General features: G+C 47.1%; 1 protein-coding gene across 2 annotated transcripts in view; it reads right to left on the bottom strand.

Moving 5' to 3' along the window:
* Nucleotides 1–22,115, bottom strand: part of Itgax (integrin subunit alpha X) — a 109,163-nt gene that overhangs the window by 71,550 nt on the left and 15,498 nt on the right. Inside the window, exons 21-30 of one of the 2 annotated variants that reach the window (XM_015995901.3) lie at nucleotides 21,476–21,592; nucleotides 21,316–21,395; nucleotides 21,158–21,241; nucleotides 18,482–18,560; nucleotides 18,292–18,396; nucleotides 18,083–18,175; nucleotides 17,776–17,889; nucleotides 17,439–17,540; nucleotides 17,070–17,180; nucleotides 15,651–16,213 (exon numbers count right to left, since the gene is read on the bottom strand). In XM_015995901.3, the coding sequence (XP_015851387.3) occupies nucleotides 16,115–16,213; nucleotides 17,070–17,180; nucleotides 17,439–17,540; nucleotides 17,776–17,889; nucleotides 18,083–18,175; nucleotides 18,292–18,396; nucleotides 18,482–18,560; nucleotides 21,158–21,241; nucleotides 21,316–21,395; nucleotides 21,476–21,592 (984 nt within the window). In that variant the 3' untranslated portion in view covers nucleotides 15,651–16,114. Of the gene's footprint in view, nucleotides 1–15,650; nucleotides 16,214–17,069; nucleotides 17,181–17,438; nucleotides 17,541–17,775; nucleotides 17,890–18,082; nucleotides 18,176–18,291; nucleotides 18,397–18,481; nucleotides 18,561–21,157; nucleotides 21,242–21,315; nucleotides 21,396–21,475; nucleotides 21,593–22,115 lie in introns of those variants that run through there. The other variant, XM_076553374.1, reaches the window with a different exon arrangement.

Genomic DNA, 22,115 nt, shown 5'->3' with positions numbered 1-22,115 from the left:
CCTCTCCCTCAGAAATAGCCAAACCCAGGCCAGTGAGGTGGCTCAGCTGGCCTATCACCACACCTGATGACCTACCTGAATCTGATCCCTGGGATTCCCATGGTGGAAGGAGCAAACTAACTCCTATAAGTTGACCTCTGATCCTCACCTGCACGCCATGGTACTCTCACACCCACACCCCTGCACCCACACCCACACACCTGCACCCACACCCACATTCACACTCCTGTACCCACACTCACACCCCTGTACCCACACCCACACACCTGTACCCACACCCACACACCTGTACCCACACTCACACCCCTGTACCCACACCCACATCCCTGTACCTACACCCCTGCACCCATACTTATACCCCTGTACCCACACCCACATTCACACCCCTGTACCCACACCTACACCCCTGTACCCACACCCACACACCTGTACCCACACCCACACACCTGCACCCACACCCACATTCACACTCCTGTACCCACACTCACACCCCTGTACCCACACCCACACACCTGCACCCACACCCACACACCTGCACCCACACCCACACACCTGCACCCACACCCACACACCTGCACCCACACCCACACACCTGCACCCACACCCACACACCTGCACCCACACCCACATTCACACTCCTGCACCCATACTCACACCCTGTACCCACACTCACACCCCTGTACCCACACCCACACCCCTGCACCCACACCCACACTCACACCCCTGTGCCCACATCCCTGCACCCATACTCCTACCCCTGTACCCATACCCACACCCCTGTACCCACACCCACACCACTGCACCCACACCACTGCACCCATACCCATACCCCTGTACCCCCAAGCACATACATGCACACAAAATAAAGAAGTAACACTTAAAAAAATAAACCAATAGCCAAACCTAACAGATGTGGTGGTGCATGCCTCCGATCTCAGCCCTTGGGAGGCGGGGGCATGAAGATACTGCAAAGTCCATGCTGGCCTGGTCTACAGTAGAGTGAGTTCCAGGCCAGCCAGGGCAACGTGCAGAAGTCTCAGCCGTTAAAGACCGGACTCACAACCAAAAATGTAAGAAAGGAACAAAACAAAGAACAAGCCCAATGCAGATGGCAGCCGTTCAGGGGCACGTCCCCTCCAGGCCACCAAAGGACACTGGGATCTGGAATTAGCCATCTACTGTGTTAGCTGAGGAATACCTCACTCCCCGGTTTTAGTACTGGAGTCTGAGTTTCGGGCCTCGGACTTGCTAGGCTGTATCCCCAGCTCCCCTCACAGTACAGCCATTAGCTAGTGCACACAAGATCCCAGCATGTTCCCCCAGTCCTTATCAGACACCCCTTGTTGATGGCTAAGCCCAAACCCTCAGGGGGTCTCTACCTTTTAAAAGCCTTTCTGCTCTCTCATATCCCTAAGCAATCATCTTCCTTCCCCACTCCACTAGAATCCCCAGCTGTCTCTGGATTCTACGCCACAACATCAGGAGCAAGGACACTCCAAAATGGTCATTTGTCTGAGTCCATGCCAGAGAGACGTTTGAACTTGGGGTTCAGATATTCAGAGAACTGGAACTCTATGACCACATGCTCAGGAGCTTCCCACACTTACATTTCTGCCTTAAGTGGTTCCCCTTCTTAGCAGGCTCAAACCCTCAGGGGCAGCAGAAAGTGAAATGGTGTGGTTGGCAGGCACCAGGGAACGGAGACTCCACAGAGCTCCTTCTAACGGGGCAGCCATGAGCAGGCTCCGTACCCAGACCTGCCGTCTCTAAAGAGAGGCTGCAAATCTGCAAATCCAGGCTTTTGTATGACTCTGATCCACGAATGAGGTCCCACTACAGACTTCAAATTGTAGACTATTCTCTTGATAGTGGTGGGACCTGCCTACCTGAAGTCAAGACTTGGAGAACACCCGGGTCCAGAGAAGTGGAATCCAGCCTTTTCTCCTACCTGGTAGCTTCTGTGGCCTCCTCTCTACACCTCTGTATATGGCCTCAGAAAATGGGAAGCCTTGGAGAATGTGACTCTTTAGAAAAGCCTGTTCACTCTGCATACAGGCATATCTTACAAAGTCACCTGCCCTCCCTCCCTTCAATTCCAACCCCTGCCCTGTCCTTGCTTCTTCCTAAGAGCCACTGGAGATGATCTACAGTCCCCAGTTAGCCTGCCAGGCAGAGATGACCCACAGACCTCCTCCCCATCCCCAGCCTTACCCCAGCTGCACAGGAGCATCAGGACTCCAGAAGCCATCACTGAGCAGTGAACTGGAAAGCAGAGAGCTATAAAGCTCTGAGGGTGCTAAACCTCCTTGGGGGTAGTTAAAATAATGACTCAGGACCTCAGGGGGCGGGAAGAGAGTCTCAGTGGGGGAAAGGGCTTTGGCTACTAGATCAGCTATGTAGGGCAGAGGCAGAAGTCACCCCACGAAGAAAGGTCTAATGCTCCTCTATTAGAAGCTGGCTTCCTTCTCCTGGTGACTACCTTCTTCCAGTGTGGTTAGTCAGATGAAAGGGAGAGTGGGTACTGAAAGGACCAAGCAGACGCCATAACAGTCTTCTCTGAGATCAGGTCTCAATTTCAGTTTCCTGAGACTTGAGCAAGCAGTTTCTGGGAGGGCCGTGAACAAAAGACATAGTCCTTGCAGTAGCTCCCTTTCTGCACATACTCTGACTGCTCAAGGTTCAGCCAGTTGTTTATTGTCTGGGACCCCTCACCAACCTTAGAGCTAAGTGCATGAGTCAGTGTGAACACTCAAGGCCAGCCAGCCTCCATGGCAGCTCAAGGACAGAGCCTGGGACTTGTCCAGGCCTGCCCAAAAATGACAGCTGTAACCCCCAACCAGTAAATTCAAAGGTGACACACCCTCACCCAATCATATGACGCTCCTGCTTACAGTTTTTCCCTTTAAAAACCTCTCACCCTGAGAGCTCAGGACCATCCTCCTCCTCCTGCTGTGTCGGAGTGTTGGACAGGGACCAATCCTGGGCTTGCTTGTTATCAATAAAGCCTTGTGTGTTTTGCATCAGATATCGGCTCTGTGGTGGTCTTGCTGGGGGGCGGGGGGGTCTTGTGACATGGGCATAACAGTACTAAGGGGGTTATAGGTCTCAGGGCCTTGGGGTTCTCTAAGGCTGCGTAAGAGCAGAAAGTGAAGAAGCTGGACAGCCAGCCAGGGAGGCTATGTAGCACGAGAGTGGGAACTGGGAGGTCTCAGAGGGTCACGGGGCGAGGGCTGGAGGGAGTCTACCCTGAGTCCAGGTGTTGGTTTAAGAATCACACAGCATCCCTTGCTGGCTGTGGTGGCCCAGCCTGTAATCCCAGCACTTGAGACGCTGGGGTGAGAAACTATCTAGAGCTCAACCTGCTTACGCAGCAGAACCTGGGCCAACCTGGACCACACAAGAGGCTGATTAAAAAAAAAAAAAAAAGTAAGTAAATAAGTGAATGGCAAGGAAGAAAGATAATGAGAATGTAAGCTGATGGGCACAAGAATAAGAAGAGCACACAGCTGTATAAGAGTCAGGTGGATGGACCCAATTTTCTCTGAAATGGAAGGAGCCAGACACTCCATTAATGTAGGATTTTGCTCGAAGATGAAGAGCGGGAAAAACTAACCTCTGGAACTGGAAATCAGAGAGCAGTCACCTCTGGAGACATAAAGAGGGGCGTTTCATCTTTTTTTTTTTAATTAAAATTTTATTTATTTGACATACCAACCACAGTTTCCCCTCCCTGCTCTCTTCCCGTTCCCTCCCCTGACCACCTTTCTAACCACCACCACCACCCACCACCCCACCCCCCACCACCCCACCCCCCACCCCGCCACCAAGACCTCCCAAGGGAGTCAACAAATCAAGTGAGGCAGGACTAAGCTCCTCCCCCCACCCTGCAGCAAGGCTGGGTGAAGTGTCCCACCACAGGGAATGGGCTCGAAAAAGCCAGCTTATGCACCAGGAACAGATCCTGGTCTCACTGTGAGGGGTCACAAACAGACCAAGCTACACAATGGTCACCCACATGCAGAGGGCCTAGGCTGCCCCATGCAGTCCCCCTAGCTGTCAGTCTAGAGTCTGTGAGCTCCCATGAGCTCAGGTCAGCTGTCTTGGGAATCAATCTGCCTCAAGACCCAGCGATGCCACTCTTGGGCATATACCCAAAGGATGCTCAATCATACCACAAGGACACATGCTCAACTATGTTCATAGCAGCATTACTCACAATAGCCAGAACCTGGAAACAACCTAGATGCCCCTCAACCAAAGAATGGATGAAGAAAATGTGGTACATTTACACAATGGAGTACTACTCAGCTGTAAAAAAACACTGACAGCATGAAATTTGCAGACAAATGGATGGAACTAGAAAAAAAATCATCCTGAGTGAGGTAACTCAGACCCAGAAAGACTAACATGGTATGTACTCACTCCTAAGTGAATAGGAGATGTAAAGCAAGCGATAACCAGGCTACAATACACAGCCCTCGAGAAACGAGGTAACAAAGGGGCGCTTTATCTTCTTATCATAACATTTGTTAAATTTAACAATCAACACTTAACATTTTAACTTGTGTTAAATGGAGGAGAAGCCTGGCAGGCAGATAAGCGTGTGACTGTTCTTCATTCTCTTTCGTTTTCTGCATGTTTGAGGTGCTCTACAAATCAGCGTAAATAATCATTTTACAGAAACATGGGGCCAAGTCATATATGGAGAGGCTGGGGGCCAGACTGGGATGGTTAGAGCACACGACAAAGTCTCTGCCCGTAGCATACGTTACTCCTTGTGTGCATAGGTGACAGTTATTTAAGTGTCAAGTATAAACAGCATAAAACTGTTTTCCTTTGCTTTGCTTTTGGTTTTGCAGTGCTGGAGACAGAAGCCAGGTCTTCACAAAATGTGAGCCAAGTGTCCTACCAACAGAGCATACATCCAGCCCCTAAAATCGGTTTCCTTTTTTGAAAAAACTTTATTTGAATCTATTATCATTATGTGTGATGAAGGGGTGCACGTGCCTCTGCACACCTGCGGAGGTCAGTGCGGAGGTCGGAGGATAACTGTGGGGTCAGCTTTCCTCCACCTTTATGTGGGCTCTAGGGATTAAACCCAGGTCATCAGGTTAGCATGGCAAGCGCCCTGAGCCACCTCACTCACCTCCCAAAATCATTTCTAAATAGAAACTTTACGTTAATTTACTTGGACTGATATGTAACTCCCAGGAGGTTGATTATTTTACTGTGTGGATGATTCCCTTACAGGAAACTGTGGGGGATGGCTGTGGGGGTCCTTTCCAGTCAAAGTATCAAGGGTCTTTCTTCACATTAAGTCTTCACAACAGCCACGCCTCATCATCGGTTCCATGGGTCACTGAACATCTGTGTTTGGAACTACAAATTATTTTTTATCATTGACCCCCCCCCCCCCCCGCCCCTTTTCTTGAGATAAGGTCTCTCTATATAGCCCTGGCTGGCCTGGAATGTGCTATGTAGAACAGGCTGGCATCAAACTTACAGAGATTCACCTACCTCTGCCTCCCAAGTGATGGTGTTAAAGGCACGAGCCACCACACCAAGTCAATGTTCTCTTTTATGTAAAAATATAAAAAGATTCTAATCGCCTCCCTTTCCTCCACATCTTTTATACACAGTCTGAAATGCTGCTCATTTCACACATGAACTTTTATTCTGGACTTCCCTCTATAAGCAGTGCTTGAGGCCCCCACATTTTGCTGATTTCAACAACTATACAAATTTCTAACTTCTCCTTGATTAGATTATTGTTTGTCTCAGCAAAAGTGTTCTGTTTTCTAGCATTTTTAGAGAACCAGAGTGCCTTAGGGTTTCTATTGCTGTGATAAAACACCGTAACTAAAAGCAACTTGGGGAGGAAAGGGTTCTCTCTTCAGCTTACACTTCCACATCTCACTACTGACTGAAGGAAGTCATTGCAGAAACTATGGGCAGGAACAGGAAGCGGAGACCGAAGCCGAGGCCATGGAGGGGTGCTGCTTACGGACTTGCTTCTCACAGCTTGCTCAGTCTCCTTTCTCACACAACTCAGAACCACCAACCCAGGAATGACACCACCCACAGTGAGCTGGGCCCTCCCACGTCAATCATTCATTAAAAAAAAAAAAAATGCACCATAGACTCGCCCACAGGCCACTCTGGTGAGGCCATTTTCTCAACTGAGGTTCCCTCTTCCACATGACTCTCGCCTGTGTCAAGTCCACATGAACGAAGAGTGAGACATAATATTCAAATGCTGTTGGGTACCACATCCCGCTATGAAGCGAACTCCCTCTCAGACACAGTGCAAAAGCTGCCAGCACTGACTCCTACCACAGTTACAGCGTCACTGCTCAAACCCAGCATCCTCGGGGACCTCGGGGGGCACGGTAACTGGGAGAGCCACCGACTGCCGCAGGGAAGTGGCACATACCTGTAATCCCAGCACTCAGAAGCTGAGGCAGGAGGATGGCAATTCAAGGCCAGCCTGAGTTACACCGAAGACTTCACAGAGAAACCAAGCGCTGGATGTAGCTCAGTAGAACAGCACTTGGCTGGCATTTGCAAGGCCCTGAGTTCAAGCCCCAACGCACACAAATTGTTTTGGTTTCTATTTTTGTTTGTTTTGTTTTGTTTTTGAGACAAGATTTCTCTGTGTAACCCTGGATGTCCTAGAACTCACTTTGTAGACCAGGTTGGCCTCAAACTCACAGAAATCTGCCTGCCTCTGCTTCTTTAGTGCTAGGATTAAAGGCCTGCGCCACCACCACCCAGCCACAAAAATTGTTTTAATAGCACACTGCATGTTTAATAACCTTTGGGAGTGTTTTTGTAACCTTTCACCAAAGCCACCCAAGCCTGCCCCAGCCATGGGAAGTCTGACTCATGGGTTTCCCACAGCTTAAGTGCCCCGTTCAGAGCTTAATTCTTCTCTTTTGTTGGTTCACTTTTGCTTGGTTTCTGACCTACAACATTCAAACAGTAGTCCCATCATGTACCTAACATGTGACCGTCACGTTAGACTAATCAATTGACTCAGTAAAAGTAAACGTTTACACCAGTGCTTCAGGTCTCCTGTTAATCACAGCCGATTCTTCAGCCCCAGCTAACCAGAAACCACAGATTCTTAATTCAAATATGCCACACAAAAGAAGACAAAAGTGATGAGTAATATATGATGACTCCACTTGCTTTAAATAACAAAGCTGCTGTCCAGGTTCAGCAGAGAGAGGCCATCGGTCTTTTAATGACACCAGTCACTTGCAGCAAGAGAAGCTGGCAGGTGGAGAGCCAGAACCCAGAACCCTTATGGTTATAGACTTTCGAGGGTGGAGCCTGGAGAAGGGCCTGTGAGCTCTGCAGAGTAGTGGAGGAATTAAATCAAGTATTAGGCAGGACTTGAGAGAATTCATCTTGTCCCCCCACCCCACTTTGAGGCTGGTCCATGTGGCTGGGAGGGGGTTCTAAATAAGGTGTGACTGATTCCCTCTTCTGGAATAGCCTTTGTGATCCAAAACCACTAACGCAATTCCTAAAAAATGAACGTTAATAGAGAGCCGCGGTTCTCAATCTGTGGATCATGACCCTTTGGGGGTCATATATCAGATACTCTGCATATGAGATACCCTGCATATCAGATACTTACATTATGATTTGTAACAGTAAATTACAGTTACGAAGTAGTAATGACATAATTTTACGGTTGGGGGGGTCACCACAACACGAGGAACTGTAGTGAGGGTCACAGCTTTAGGAAGGTTGAGAACCACTGAGTCAGAGCAATAGAAGACACGTTCGTTGCCTGGGTATGTAGAATTAGAGGCAAGAGATTGAGAAGCTGGGCACCCACATGAAATATTAAAGTTGGATCCTTGCCTTACACCATACAGAAAATTGCTTCAAGGCAGATCAAAGATTTAAACACAACAAACAGCTTTTTAAAAGCTCAGAAATTCCTCAGGGATGTTGGATATGATAATAATTTCATGGCTAATACAACAAAAATGCAGTAAAAGAAAAACTAGATAAATAAGAATACATCAAAACTAAAAACCTGTGTTTTAAAAAGCTATAATCAACAGAATGAGGGAAATATTTGCAAATTTTATATGTGTTAAAGTTTTCATATGCAGGACATTTAATGAAACCTCATAATACAGCAATTTAACAAAAATGACCTGATTAAAAACTGAACAAATGAGCCAGGCCGTGGTGGTGCACGTCTTTAATCCCAGCGCCTGGGAGACAGAGGCAGGCGGATCTCTGAGTTCAAGGTCAGCCTAGTCTACAGAGTGAATTCCAGGACAGCCAGGGATACACAGAGAAACACTGTATGGGGGGGGGAGGACAAATGACTTAGACATTCCTCCAAAGAAAATATACAAATAGCCAACAAGCCTACAGAAAGATACCAATCCTCGTGAACCACTAGAGAAATACAGATCACAGCCACAGTGGCGTGCGTTCCGCTCACTACGATGACCGCTGCCAAGGCAGCGGGAACACAGGCAGTAACCAGGCATTATGGAGCAGGTGGAGAGACGCAAGCTCCGTGAGAGAGAACGTGAAGTGGTGCGGCCTTTATGACCAACAGTATGCCTCCTCCTGTCGAATGGTCAAAATTGGTTTAAATCACTGCTCAACAGGTCTACTTCTGGATGTATGGTCATACTCCATACTTACAACGTAAGCAGCCAACACACGCTCCAGTCTCACCACTTCTGGGCAGGTATCTGAATGAACTTAAGACACCTCACCGTCATGTTAACTGTGGCTCCATCCACGGTAGCCAAGGTACAGACCAGCTAAGATGCCCACCAGCAGAACGGATGAAGGCTGTTGGTATACATACACAGTGCCCAAAGGAAGAACAACATTATGTCCTTGGCTGGAAACAAGTGGAACTGGAGACTCTCCATTAAGCACAATAAGCCAGACTGAGAAAGATACATATCGCATGTTTTCTCTCATATGTGGAACCTCGTGTAACCCAGGATGGCCTCAAACTTGCTATATAGCCAAGGCTGGCCCTGAACGCCTGATCCTCTTGCTTCCATGGATATAATGAAAATAGAAGAGGGACTGGTTGGGGAAGGAAAGGGACTTCTGGGGAAAGGAAAGGAAAACGAGACAGTGAAAGGAGGAAAGCGACATCTGGTTCTTACACGTGTGCTCTCTGGATGTGGCATATTTATACATATGAGTCATCAGCTCAGAGGCCAGGAAGGCGACCAGCGGAAGGGAGGGGGTGTGAGCGGGTAGCAGGTGTGAGTGTGAGCAAAGCACAGGGCTATATACATTCAGGACAACCTCACCACGAAACCACTGTTTCCTATACTAACTGAAAGATTAATAAAATAAGACATACAGCCAAGCTGACAAAGGGCCCATCTTTCCCAAACGGCCACCTTTCTCCTTGACATTAACGTGGAGAGCAGCCAGCTGCTTGTTTATTTCGCCAGGAAAACACTGAAAATGTGTCTAGTCAACAGCCACAACTGTAACCCCCAACATTTCGGCATGGCAGAAAGCTTTGAGCAATAAAACATCAGACTTTGGCATAAAGCGACACATTTATTTACTGTCCCACACACAAGAGTCAGTCATTGCTGTTTGGCTAACACGATACAAGCCTTTCCTGGTCAAGATGGGGTGTTTTGTTTTGTTTTGCTTTTGTTGTTGTTGTTTTGTTTTATCAAGACAGGGTTTCTCTGTGTAGCTTTAGAGCCTGTCCTGGAACTCGCTCCATAGACCAGGCTGGCCTCGAACTCACAGAGATCTGCCTGGCTCTGCCTCCTGAGTGCTGAGATTAAAGACGTTCGCCACCATCTCCGGGCTGGATGGGGTGTTTTTATTTAAGCATATTTGTAAAACACTGCACAATCAGCTCAACTACCTTTTTCCTGAAACAGCTTCCTCTCTTACTTTATTGTGTGTTTGTCAGTGTGTGTAAGTGTGTGTGTGTGTGTGTGTGTGTGTGTGTGTGTGTGTGTGTGTGTGTGTGATTGTATGCCCGTGTTCTTGTTAGGAGGGTACACATACGTGCATGTATGCAGAGGCCAGAAGTTAGCCTAGGGTGCTGTTTCCTCAGGAGCCCTGAGACAGGGATCTGGAGCACACTAAGGTCAGGCTGCCTGGCCAGCAAACCCAAGCTAGCCTCCCAATCGCTGTCTCTTGAGCCCTGGAACTATATTACGCAGTTGGTTGTTTTTTACTCTTTACTCTGTGGGGAGCCCGGCCGCCCACCCACCACCCAGCTCCCAAATAAATACACGGAGACTTAATTTTTTCTCATGAAGGCCCAGCCTTAGCTTGGCTTATTTCTAGCCAGTTCTTTCTTAACTTAAATTATCCCATCTACCTTTTGCCTCTGGGCTTTTACTTTTCTCTATTCTATGTATTTTTTCTTTCCTTCTTATTTCGTGGCTGGCTGTGTGGCTGTGTGGTTGGGTGGCTGGGTGGCTGGCCCCTAGCATCCTCCTCTGGCTCTCCTTTTCTCACTCTTCTCTCCTCTCTCTTCTTCTCCTTCTATTTATTCTCTCTGCCTGCCAGCCCCGCCTATCCTTTCTCCTGTCTAGCTGTTGGCTGTTCAGCTCTTTATTAGACCATCAGGCGTTTTAGACAGGCAAAGTAACATAGCTTCACAGAGTTAAACAAATGCACCATAAAAGAATGCAACACATCTTTGCATCATTAAACAAATGTTCCACAGCATAAACAAATGTAACCCATCTTTAACTAATATTCCACAACAATATTATGCCTGGGTTTGTACATGATGCTAGAGATCGAACTCAGATCCTTGCGTGTACAGCAAGCATGTTACCAGCATAAGCATCTGCCCAGAGACCTCCTCTAATTATCAGACCTCCAAAAAGCAGATGATTACCTTCTCAGCATTCCACTTAGTAAGAGAATAAAATTAATACTGGCCAAGAGGCTATGAGAACATATGCGAACAAATTACCTCTTTGACAAAGCAGGAGGAGGAGAAATCGCTCTTCTTGCCCAGGGCAGAGTTTTCTGAGAATAAGTGCCTGGAACTATGGCAGTCCTTACGAGGTGAGGACAGAAGCACAGAAAGAAAGGTGGTTAAAAACTTGGGGATGAGACTAGAGAGGTGGCTCAGTGGTTAAGACCACTGGCTGCTCTTCCAGAGGACCCCCGTTCGATTCCCAGCCCCCACGGGGTGGCTCATGGTTACCATCTGTAACTCCAGTTCCAGGGGATCTGACACCCTCTTCTGGCTTCTGTGGGCATCAGGCACACACGTGGTGCACAGACACATGCAGGCAAAACACTCAAAAAATACAAAACGTAACAAACAATTTTTAAATATTGTTAGGTTGAGATGTGCTTTGTGTGTGTAAGAGAGAAGGCAATAGGTTTTCCGGTGGTGCCCAGCCTGGCCCCCGTATCGTGAGCTCACGCAACCTTCCTGCCTCAGCCTCCCACATGTCTGGAACTGCAGGCCCCTGGAGCAGTCTGCATTTTAATGTCGTCCTTGAGTCCGTGCATGAATAGGTCTCTGTATAGGACAGTTGTTTGTTCTAAACTTTTTCCTCCTGGCGCTACAGCCGATCTTCCTGAGTTTCTCAAGACGCCTGTGACTTCTGCTTTTGCAGCAGGAACATCGCCTCTTTGGGGCCGCTACAGGTTTGCTATCCCTTCCATGCCGTGTGCTACGCTAACTGAGCTCACGGCAACGTTTTTTGTTTGTTTGTTTGTTTGTTTGTTTGTTTGTTTTGTTTTTTAACATGTTTCTGTTTCTTTCCCTGAGAGGTCATTTCTCTTACTTTGAAATGATTCACAAGTTTTACAGCTTCATGCTACAGTTTCAGACTGGGCAAAAGAGCCAAAAATACACACAGGAATAAGATGAAATCTCAAAGTAGTTTTAAATTTGCATTTTCCTCATAGCTAAGGATGTTGAACATTTCTTAAGTTTTCTCAGCCATTTGTGTTTCATCTTTTGATAGTCTTTGCTTGATTCTGTACCCTATTTTTAATTGGGTTTTCTTTTTGTTTGTTTGTTTGTTTTTTGATTTTTGAGACAGGGTTTCTCTGTGTAGCTTTGTACCTTTCCTGGAGCTCACTCTGTAGCCCAGGCTGGCCTCAAACTCACAGAGATCCGCCTGGCTCTGCCTCCCGAGTGCTGGGATTAAAGGCATGCACCACCACCGCCCAGCTAATTGGTGTTTCTTGATGTTCAGGATTTTTTTTTTTTTTAGTTCTTTGTATATTTTTAGATACTAACCCTCAGTCAGTTGTGCAATTGATGATGATCTTTTCCCATTCTGCAGACTGCTTCTTTGCCTGAATTTCGGAGTCCTTTGCTGTACAGAAGTTTTCAGTTCCATGAGGTCCCATTTATCAACTAACTGTTCATCTTGGTGTCTGTGCTAACAGTGTCTGTTCACAAAGTCTTCTCCTGTGCCAATGAATTCAAGGCTATCCCCCACTTTCTGTTCCAACAGATTCAGGGTACCTGGTCTTCTGGTGAGGTCCTTGATCCATTTGGAGTTGAGTCTTGTGTAAGGGATAGATATGCATTCTTCTACATGCAGACATCCAGCTGGAACAGCATCATTTGTTGAAGATGCTGTCTTTTTTCCAGTGTGTATTTTTGGTGTCCATATATGTATGGGCTTATGTCTGGGTCTTCAATTCAGTTCCACTGATCCACATATCTGTTTTTATTCCAACACCACGCTGTTATTGTTATTATAGCTCTGTAGTATAGCTTGAAATTAGGGATGGTGATACTTCCAGGAATTCTTTTATTATTTGGGATGGTTTTAGCTATCCTGGGTTCTTTGTGTTTCCAGATGAAGTTAAAGGTTGGAGTTCCAATTTCTGTGAAGAATTGGGTTGGAATTTTGGTGGGGATTACATTGAATCTGTAGATTGCTTTTGGTAGGATGACCATTTTCACTATATTAATCTGAGGGATCCATGAACTTGTGAGATCCATCTTCTGGTATCTTCTTCAATTTTTTTAATGTCTTAAAGTTATTTTTATACAAGTCTTTCACTTGTTTGGTTAGTGATGGATTTTTTGTTGTTTTGAGGATTAGATTTGTTTTGTTTTGTTTGGGTTTGTTTGTTTTTTGTGGGGGAGGGCATTCAAGACAGGGTTTCTCTGTGTAACAATCTGTTCTGGAACTTGATTTGTAGACCAGGCTGGCCTCGAACACACAGAGACCCGCCTGCCTCTGCCATCCAAGTGCTGGGATTAAAGGCATGTGCCACCACTGCCCAGCAAGGTTAAATAATTTTTTGGCTATTATGAAACATACTATTTCCTTGATTTCTTTCTCAGTCTGTTTGGCATTTGCATATAAGAAGGCTACTGATTTTTGTGTGTTCATTTTGTATCCTGCTACTTTGCTGACAGTGCTTATCAGCTGTAGAAGTTTCCTGGTAGATTTTTTAGGGTCTTTAAGTATAAAACTATATGTCATCTGCATATAAGGATCCTTTGATATCTCCCTTTTCTATTTGTATCCCTTGATCACCTTCGGCTGTCTTACTGTTCTAAGACTATAGCTAATACCTATTGAATAGGTGTAGAGAAAGTGAACATCCTTGTCTTGTTCCTGATTTTAATAGAATTGCTTTCAGTTTCTCTCCATGTAGTTGATATTGGCTGTGGTCTTATTGTAAACTACCTTTTATTATGCTGAGGTATGACCCTTGCATCCCTAGTCTTTCCAGGATTTTTATCATGGAGGGATGTTGAATTTTGTCAAAGACCTTTAAGGAATTTAATGAGGTAATCATGTGTTTTGTTTTGTTTGTCTTTCGGTCTGTTTATATGGTGGATTGTGTTTATTGATTTATGTATGTTGAACCATCTCTGCATCTCTGGGGTGAAGCCAACTTGAACATGATGGATAATCTTTTTGATGTGTTCTTGGATTCAGTTTGCAACTATTTTATTAAAGATTTTTGCATCTATATTCATGGGGATATTGGTCTATAATTTTTCTCTATTTTCAGGTCTGTTATGGTTTTGGTATCAGGGCAACAGTGACTTTGAAAAAAAATAATTAGGCAATGTTTCTTCATTTTCTATTTTGTGGAATAATTTGAGGAGTATTGGCATTAGTTGGCTTTAATTCTTCTTTGAAAGTCTGTTAGAATTCTGTGCTTAATCCATCTGGCCCTAGACACTTTTTTAAATTACTGCTTCTATTTCATTAAGGGTTGTGAGTCTGCTTAAATTACTTATCTGATCTTGATTTTTTTTTTAAGTAAGTGAGGTTAACCTCTTCAAAATTAAGTTTTCCTTCTAGTGCCTTTTGTAGAGCTGCATTAGTTGAGAGAGAGAGATTGTATTTGGTTTTATTGGGGAATGTTTTTCTTTCTCTATCAATTGTGATTGATAGTTTTGCTAGGTATAATAGAGTGAGCTGGCATCTTCGGTCTCTCAGAGTTTGTAGACAACTTGTCCAGGCTTTCTTGGCTTTTAAAATCTCTATTGAGAAGTCAGGTGTTACTCCAATGGGTCTGCCTTCATATGTGACTTGGTCTTTTTCCCTTGAAGCTTTTAATTCCTTCATGTAGTGTTTTAATTATTATGTGTGGTAGGGAATTTCTTTTTTTTTTTTTTGGTCCTGTCTATCTGGTATTCTCTATCTTTCTTGTACCTTGATAGGCATCTCCTTCTTTAGGTTAAGGAAATTTTCTTCTGTGATTTGTTTATAGTATTTTCTGTGTCTTTGACCTGGGTTTCTTCTCTTTCCTCTCTCTCTATTTGTAGATTCAGTCTTTTCAGAGTGTCCCAGGTTTCCTGGATATTTTGTGCCTGATTTTTTTTTTAAGATTTATTTATTTATTTATGTGTACAGCATATGTGACTGCAGGCCAGAAGAGGGCACCAGATCTCATTACAGGTAGTTGTGAGCCACCATGTGGTTGCTGGGAATTGAACTCAGGACCTCTGGGAGAGCAGTCAGTGCTCTTAACCTCTGAGCCATCTCTCCAGCCCCTGATTTTTTTTTTTAAATTTAATGCTTTCTTTGGCTGATCTATCCATCTCTTCTACCTTGTCTTCAAGACCTGAGATTCTTTCTCCCTTGTCTTGGAATCTGTTGGTGAGGTTTACCTTTGAGGTTTTTGTTTGACAGCCTAAGTTTTTCATCTCCAGTTTTACTTTAGTTTGGGTTTTCTTCAGTGAGTTATTTCTTTGTACTCTACTTTCGTGTCTTGAACCGTTTTCATTATTTCATTTAACTGCTTGTGTTTTCACGATCTTCGTTAAGAGATTTATTCATCCTCTTCAAGGTCCTTGAAGATATTCATAATTTTTATTTTGAAGTCATTTGTCTTGTGCTTTGGCTGTACTCCATTTCTCAGGGACTACTGTGATAGGGCTACTGGGTTCTGGAGACGGTATATTGTCTTAGCTGTTCATGTTTGTTTTTGTTTTGTGTCCACGTGTACGTGTACGTGTACGTGTACGTGTGCGTGTGCGTGTGCGTGTGCGTGTGCGTGTGCGTGTGCGTGTGTGTGTGTGTGTGTGTGTGTGTGTGCGCGCGCGCATGCACGTGCACTGTGGTCTAGTGGGTGGGTCTCTGCAAACACCAGGGCCAGCAGAGTAACGATCCACATGAGGCAAGAAGGAAATCCAGTTCAACACAACTCAATAACCGTGTTGGTTCAACCTTCTAGAGTCGGACACTGGGCAGTTTATTTTAGGCATATATAAGTGCAGCATAATGAGATGGAAGCACAGAGCATCCCAGGCTGTCTGAAGTTCACCTCCTGGGAACAGAACTCAATTCTAACATCCTGGAAGTAGACGGGAGGAACTGGAAACAGACATGGGTGAGTGACTACTTCCACTCTTCATCACAGAAAGCTCATTAGTGGTCAGTGGAGGAAGGGGGCCCTGAACTGCCCACTGGGCCATGGCAGAGACCATGTCCTTAGAGTTCCAGGTAAAGGGACAAATGTCCCTTCACAAACAAGACACAAAGAGCAAAGTTAGCCTTGTCCCAGCATCCCTGGTGCAGGATGTTTCTTTGCCCTTGAGCATGACCTAGGGGAGAGTATAGATCTGGGAAAGCTCTCAAGCGGGCAGGTTCAATGAAGACAAGGAGGTAAGTTCTCACTGGGCAACCTGGGGGTCTGACGTCCTGTTGTCTGAAGCAATCTGCCCATTTGCTTCCTCCAGCATTTCCTTGTACTGACGTTTGAAGAAACCAGCCTGCAGGAAGGAAGAAGGAAATCAGGATGAAGAAGTGAGTGAGTGGAAGAGGAAGAGAGGAGCTAAGGGACTCAGTATGCAAAACACTTGCTGACAAGTGTGAGAACTGGGGTTTGGATGCCCAGGACCCACACAAAGGCTAGATGGGCCTGGTGCCCTGCCTGTAATCCCAGAACTCAGGAGGTGGAGACAGGGGACCCCTGGATGCTGACTAGACCAGCCAAACTGATCTCTGTGTTCAAATGAGAGGCTCTGCTTCAATATATAAGGTAGAGAGCAGTGGAGACAGATACTCAACATCTACTGTTAGCCTTCATATGCACACGGGCACATATGCATTTGTGCCCACAAACTCATGTGTGCCTCCACATACACACACACACACACACACACACACACACACACACACACACACACTCAGTGCGTGCATGCATTCCAAGAAAGGAATGACTAAAGGGGAGGAAGGGAACCATTTCTGGAGCCCTGCTACTTTCAAATAACCTGGAACACATTGTATCATTTAGATGTGGGCAGAATTATGTGGCTTAAATCACCCTTACGTTGAAAAAGACCATGACCCAGCCCAGCCCTGATGCTTGTGTCAACATTCAAGTCCATGTCTGAGCTTAGATTCTATTCTTCTGTAAAGGGAAACATAAAGAGAGGTAGAGCAGGATAGGAAAGAAAAGGAGAGCAATGAGAGGGGATCTGAGAAACAGCGAGGCACAAACAAGAGACGACTGGGTGGACAGGGTTTCTCACGTGATGTGTACTGGTGACAGTGTGCCTCAGACTCCAGCATGAGCTCTTGCTTACCCTGTGGGTAATCTTGCTGTAAGACGGACATATCACTTACCTTGTACAGTGCGGCCGTGATGAGGGCCAGCAGCAGCAGGCCTCCCACGGAGCTGCCCACTATGAGAGGGACCGGGTTGTAAACTTCATACATCTCCAGCACTGTCTTCATCTGGTGGGGATGGGCCCATTGGAAAGCGTCATATCCCACGCTGCCTCACATTCTCCCCAGGCTCTTAGCCTTTAACTCCCCCTCCTCCTTTCCCAGGCTCTGTTCCAAGGGCTGAAGCACAGCGGCACTTGCGCACCGAGTGCCTGAGGACCTTCATCCATCCTCCCCCCAGGCTGGCAAATCCCCCACCCGGCACTGCAGACTGAGCATCAGGAGCCCCCTCACCAGCCTGGCCACCGCCCGCTACACAGTCACTACCTGGGCTCTCAGAAAGGCCTCCTGTCCTGGCAGCTGGGAGTACACAGATGTGTTGAATGTGATCTCGGCCTCACTCGTGACCACCACCTTTTTCTGCAATGTCTGCAAAAGAAAGGGTGGGGCAGAGCTGAAGTTTGGACCTGCGAGGAGCTCAGGGTTCGAGAACTGCCCTGACCCAAGGATGCTCCAGACCCATCAGGCACACACGGACGGGGGTGGGGGGGTGGACCTCTGCTATTGGCCAGGGTTCAAGAATGGCCCTGACCCAAGGATGCTCCAGACCCATCATGCACACACGGACCAGGGGTAAGGGGGACCTCTGCTATTGGCCACACACCTGGCTGACCCAGCCGAAGCTGAGGTTGCCCTTCAGGACGAAGTCAAGCTCGTCCTGGATGCCCAAGGAGGGGATGTCACAGCGGAAGTGCAGGCAGTCAGCAATGGAGCAGTCCTGGGGCCAGAGAGACAGAATCACACCACAGGAAAGCAAGTCTGAGGGGAGGAGACAGCCTCACGTGGGGCTTGACAGAAGCAGCCACTTCTAGATACAGCTGCTTGTTCAGCAGGTGCCATTTGGCATTCAGAAAGTGAGTCCAAGTCCTCTGGTGGGTAACTTAACACGTTGCAATACCCGTCTTCCTCACCAGCACGGGACTCCTCTGCATGTGAGTCGGGAGGTCCGATGGCGTTGGCACTATTCTATTCTGATAGCACTGGGTGGGCCTCAGCTCTGGGTTCTAGAAGGCAAGCAGAGAACAGCACTTTGGCTGCAGCATCGGGGCTTTGTAAGCAGCGCAGAGGATGGAAGTCAAGGAAGGGCATCAGCTGAGGAGCCACAGCTGGTTCTGAATACCTGAGGGTGGGAGACCATCACGGCCCACACAGCTTCTCCCTTCAGCTCGACGGGCACCCAGAAGTTGATGGTGACCGGCATGTCCCTCTGTCCCAGATTATTCACCTGCGCAGAAGGCACTGAGGGTAGTCGGTGGCCAGCTCCTCCTCCCTACTCACCAGTTCCCGCGCTCCCAAGTCCCCCCGCTTGCCTGGTATCTGTGTTCGGCCACACTGCTCTTCTCCTTTCTGGAGGCCGAGAAGTTGAGATACTTGGTAGACTGGTCGTGGCTGGAGAGAGAAGAGTGTCATGAAGTCCCACCTGGCCTCCTGAGGAGGGCCTGGCACGAGGGTCGGATGGGCCTTGGGGTAGCAGAGAATGGGGTACGTGGCAGGGTCAGAATAAGGGAAGGTTTAGGGAGTGGGACCAGCCTCAGGGTGGGTGTAAGGGAGCATGCAGGGCCCACCCAGAGGAGAGGGCTGGGGAGAGAACAGGTTGAGGTGTAGGGAAAAGACTTAAGAGCCACTGGCTCACTGGAACAGCAGGGGCCACCACCCACCCCATCTCTTCACCTCAGCTTTCCTTGCAGTCTTTCGTGGACACATAGGCTGCAGCAAATTTTGCTAACCATGTACACTGCCCATCTTTAACTCCTATTTCCACTCCTTTTTTTCCCCTTTTTCCTTGCCTTTTATCGCCATGAAGCTTTGAAAGGGCCAATGACAGACTCTTCCGTAGGTCTCAGTGTAACAAAACCTCATGAGACCTACTTGGTTCCAAGTCTGGAAGTGCAGTGGCCACACGGTCTCTCACATATCGACGGATTCTACCTCTATCCCTTACCACGCCACTCCTCAGTTACCTAGCCTTTGCCTATATACTCCAAATTCTAGCCCACCACGCCTGCTCTCGAGGCAAGCTAGCAAGGCACATCTTGCTAGCTTGAAAAATCTGCATGGTTACTTGAGACTGGTCTAACTGCAGAGCTACACTACAACAATACATCACCATGTGTCTGTTCAAACAGTAAACGAGACCATCCCAAGCCAACTAGGACTCACATGGCTGGCTGAAGGGATCATAACCAACTTTCCTTCGTTGTAATGTCATCTCCATGCCATTAGCATGCGAGATTAGCTGTTCCCATCATGCGTCTAAAGACAGCCCCATATAAGGATAGAAAAGATGAGTAAACCCCATTAGGGTTTTCTCTACTGCAGCTGGCCAATGAGACAAGCTCTCGGGATCCTGAGTGGCATCACTCTTCTTGAGAAGCTTGCACTTCCTCTCAAATGTGTGCTTTTGCTCTGTAATAACTCCTCCTCCCAACTCCTTATTGTCTCCGGTCTGAATTCTTTCTCTGATGGTGATCTGGAAGCTCTTTGATACCTCCTACGCCTTTGCCCAATGGCAACCCTCTTAAGTTTCATTTCTCTGTTCAAAGGACTCCTCCCAAATGCTCCAGACTGCCCTGGGCACCTCTCTGAGTGGGACTGACCTGTAGGACCATCTAAGTCTACAGGTGCTATGCCCTATCTGTGGCTCCCTGCAAAATGCCATGAGAACCCCTGTGCATATATACTTAGAGCATGCTTCTCCTTACCTGGAGAACCCCAGACATGTGGGGCAATGAAAGTGTGAAATGCTATGCAAGAAGAGACCCTCAGATTAGGCAGGTCTCATAAGAGCAGGGATTTCAACACACAGGAGTTCAACAAATGTTTGCTCCTGTCAAATGAATTCATAGGAAGTAGCCACACTGTGCCCAACATGGAGCAAACACTAAGAAGGCCTCTGCTGAACATTCTCTGCTTCCTGGTCTCAGTATCTCCTCCCTCCCTTCTTGGTCCCCGCTAAGGCCCAGTCCTCTATCATCCTTCCCCGGTACCCATCCTCAGCAGACATAGTTTTTGTCTGTATTTTCTACAAAAGGGAAGGAGAAGGCTCAAAAAGCCTATGGCAGTGGTCTCAACCCCCCAATGCTGTGACCCTTTAATACAGTTCCTCACGTTGTGGTGACCCCAACCATAAAACTGTTTTTTTGCTGCTTCAGAACTGTAACCTTGCTACTGTTATGAATCATAATGTAAATATCCGATATTCAGGATAATCTGAGATGTGACCTGCCCTATGGAATATGTCTGTTTCCTATGAAAAAGAGGTCTTGCACAAATGCCAAAGGCCCCTTTGAGAATCACTCTGGTCAAGTCCAGTGCCATAGACCCACCAGTGTTCAGAGGAGCTCCCTCTTACTCCCTTTTTAGTACCCCACTGCTACAGTTTCACAGTGAAGCCTACCCTACCCACTCCCTACATTTAGGCTTAGTGCTCTGAGCGGCACAGTTAGGAGCGGTGAAGCCTTTGAAGAGTGGGGACATACTGGGAGGTTCCCAGGTCAATGAGAGTGTGCCCCAGTGGAGACTACAACACCATAACTCCTTCCTCTGCATTCTCTGCTGCCTCCTTGCCATGAGATGAGAGCATCCACCATGATACATTCCATCACCACAGACCCAAAGCATCAGGCCAATGAGCCATGGACTAAACCCTCCAAACTGTGAGCCAGAACAAGCCTTTTCCATTTCTAGGTTGCTTCAGATTCTTGCAGGGATGGAAAGCCTTTTGAGACCTGTAACCTGCATTAAATATATGCTGTAATGATAAAGATTCAACAATTATTGTCATAACCAGCCTATAACAAGATTCAACAATTATTGTCATAACCAGCCCATAACAAACATCCACTGATGATGATGCACAGCTATCAGTATAATCTCCCACTGAAAGAAGGACAATAAAACCTGAAAGATCCCAGATGAGGGTGGTGACTCTTGCATACCCTCCTTCCAAGTAAAGAAGAACCATTCTGAGATCCTAGGGAGCGTACCTGCTGATCACCGTGTACACAGCATACTTTACTGGGAGCTCCAGCTGGAAGGTGGTTTTTTTGGTCTCAGGTGTGTCATTCTCACTGGGGACAGAGGAGGAGTATGGGGTATGAGGATCAGAATGAGAAGGGCCCCCCGCTGGGCCTGGCCAGCTTACCTGCTCACTTTGGCTGTTAGAAGCAGCCGGTCCCCCAGCGCAGCTTTGGGGGAGACATCAAAAGTTACCAAGAAAGTCATCTGAGGAGGAGAAGAGAGGTGTCACAGAAGAGGGAGGCAGGATGGGGGCCGGGGATGGGGTAGGCTGTAGCCAGGCTGACCTGTGCACCTCCACGGAAAATGATGTGGCTGATGCGGCAACTGGTCCTCCAGAGGCCCTGGCTCCTGCTTGGAGTGCTCTCACATGTGAGGTGCAGGGCACGCTGCCGCCGTTGGTTCTAGTTAAAAACAAGGCCAAGGGAGCACAGGAGGTGGGGGCTTATTCGTGTTCCAGAGAGACGCTGGGATTCAAGCACACAGTTCCCTGGAAATCTTAGTGCTTGAGGTTCGATGTCTGGTCAAACTTCCAATGGTGTAGAAAGCTCTCGTCACAAGCCCTGACCCTTCACTTCTTGTTGGGTTTGGTTTTGTTTGTTTTGTTTTGTTTTGTTTTGTTTTGTTTTGTTTTGTTTTGTTTTGTTTTGTTTTGTTTTGTTTTGCTTTGCTTTGCTTTGTTTTGTTTTGTAGCCCAAGCTGTCTTGGGATTCACTAGATATCCAAACCTAGCCTCAAACTCATGTTGATCCTCCTGCCTCAGGCTCAAAGCGTTAGGATTACAGGCATGAGAAAGCATGCCCAGCTTCTGGTTGCTGCTGAAGCCTTTTGGCTGTGGATAGTTTCAAACACACTCCAAGTAGAGAGAGTGGACTATCAACCTCTGTGTTTCCACCACTCAGCAGAAGTTAGAAACACTTCCCCGTT

This window comes from Peromyscus maniculatus, chromosome 1 (assembly GCF_049852395.1).
Source record: "Peromyscus maniculatus bairdii isolate BWxNUB_F1_BW_parent chromosome 1, HU_Pman_BW_mat_3.1, whole genome shotgun sequence".
In the NCBI taxonomy this organism is placed as follows: Eukaryota; Metazoa; Chordata; class Mammalia; order Rodentia; family Cricetidae; genus Peromyscus; species Peromyscus maniculatus.
Note: the sequence above shows the minus strand (reverse complement) of the source record. Positions and strands in the feature narration are given on the sequence as shown.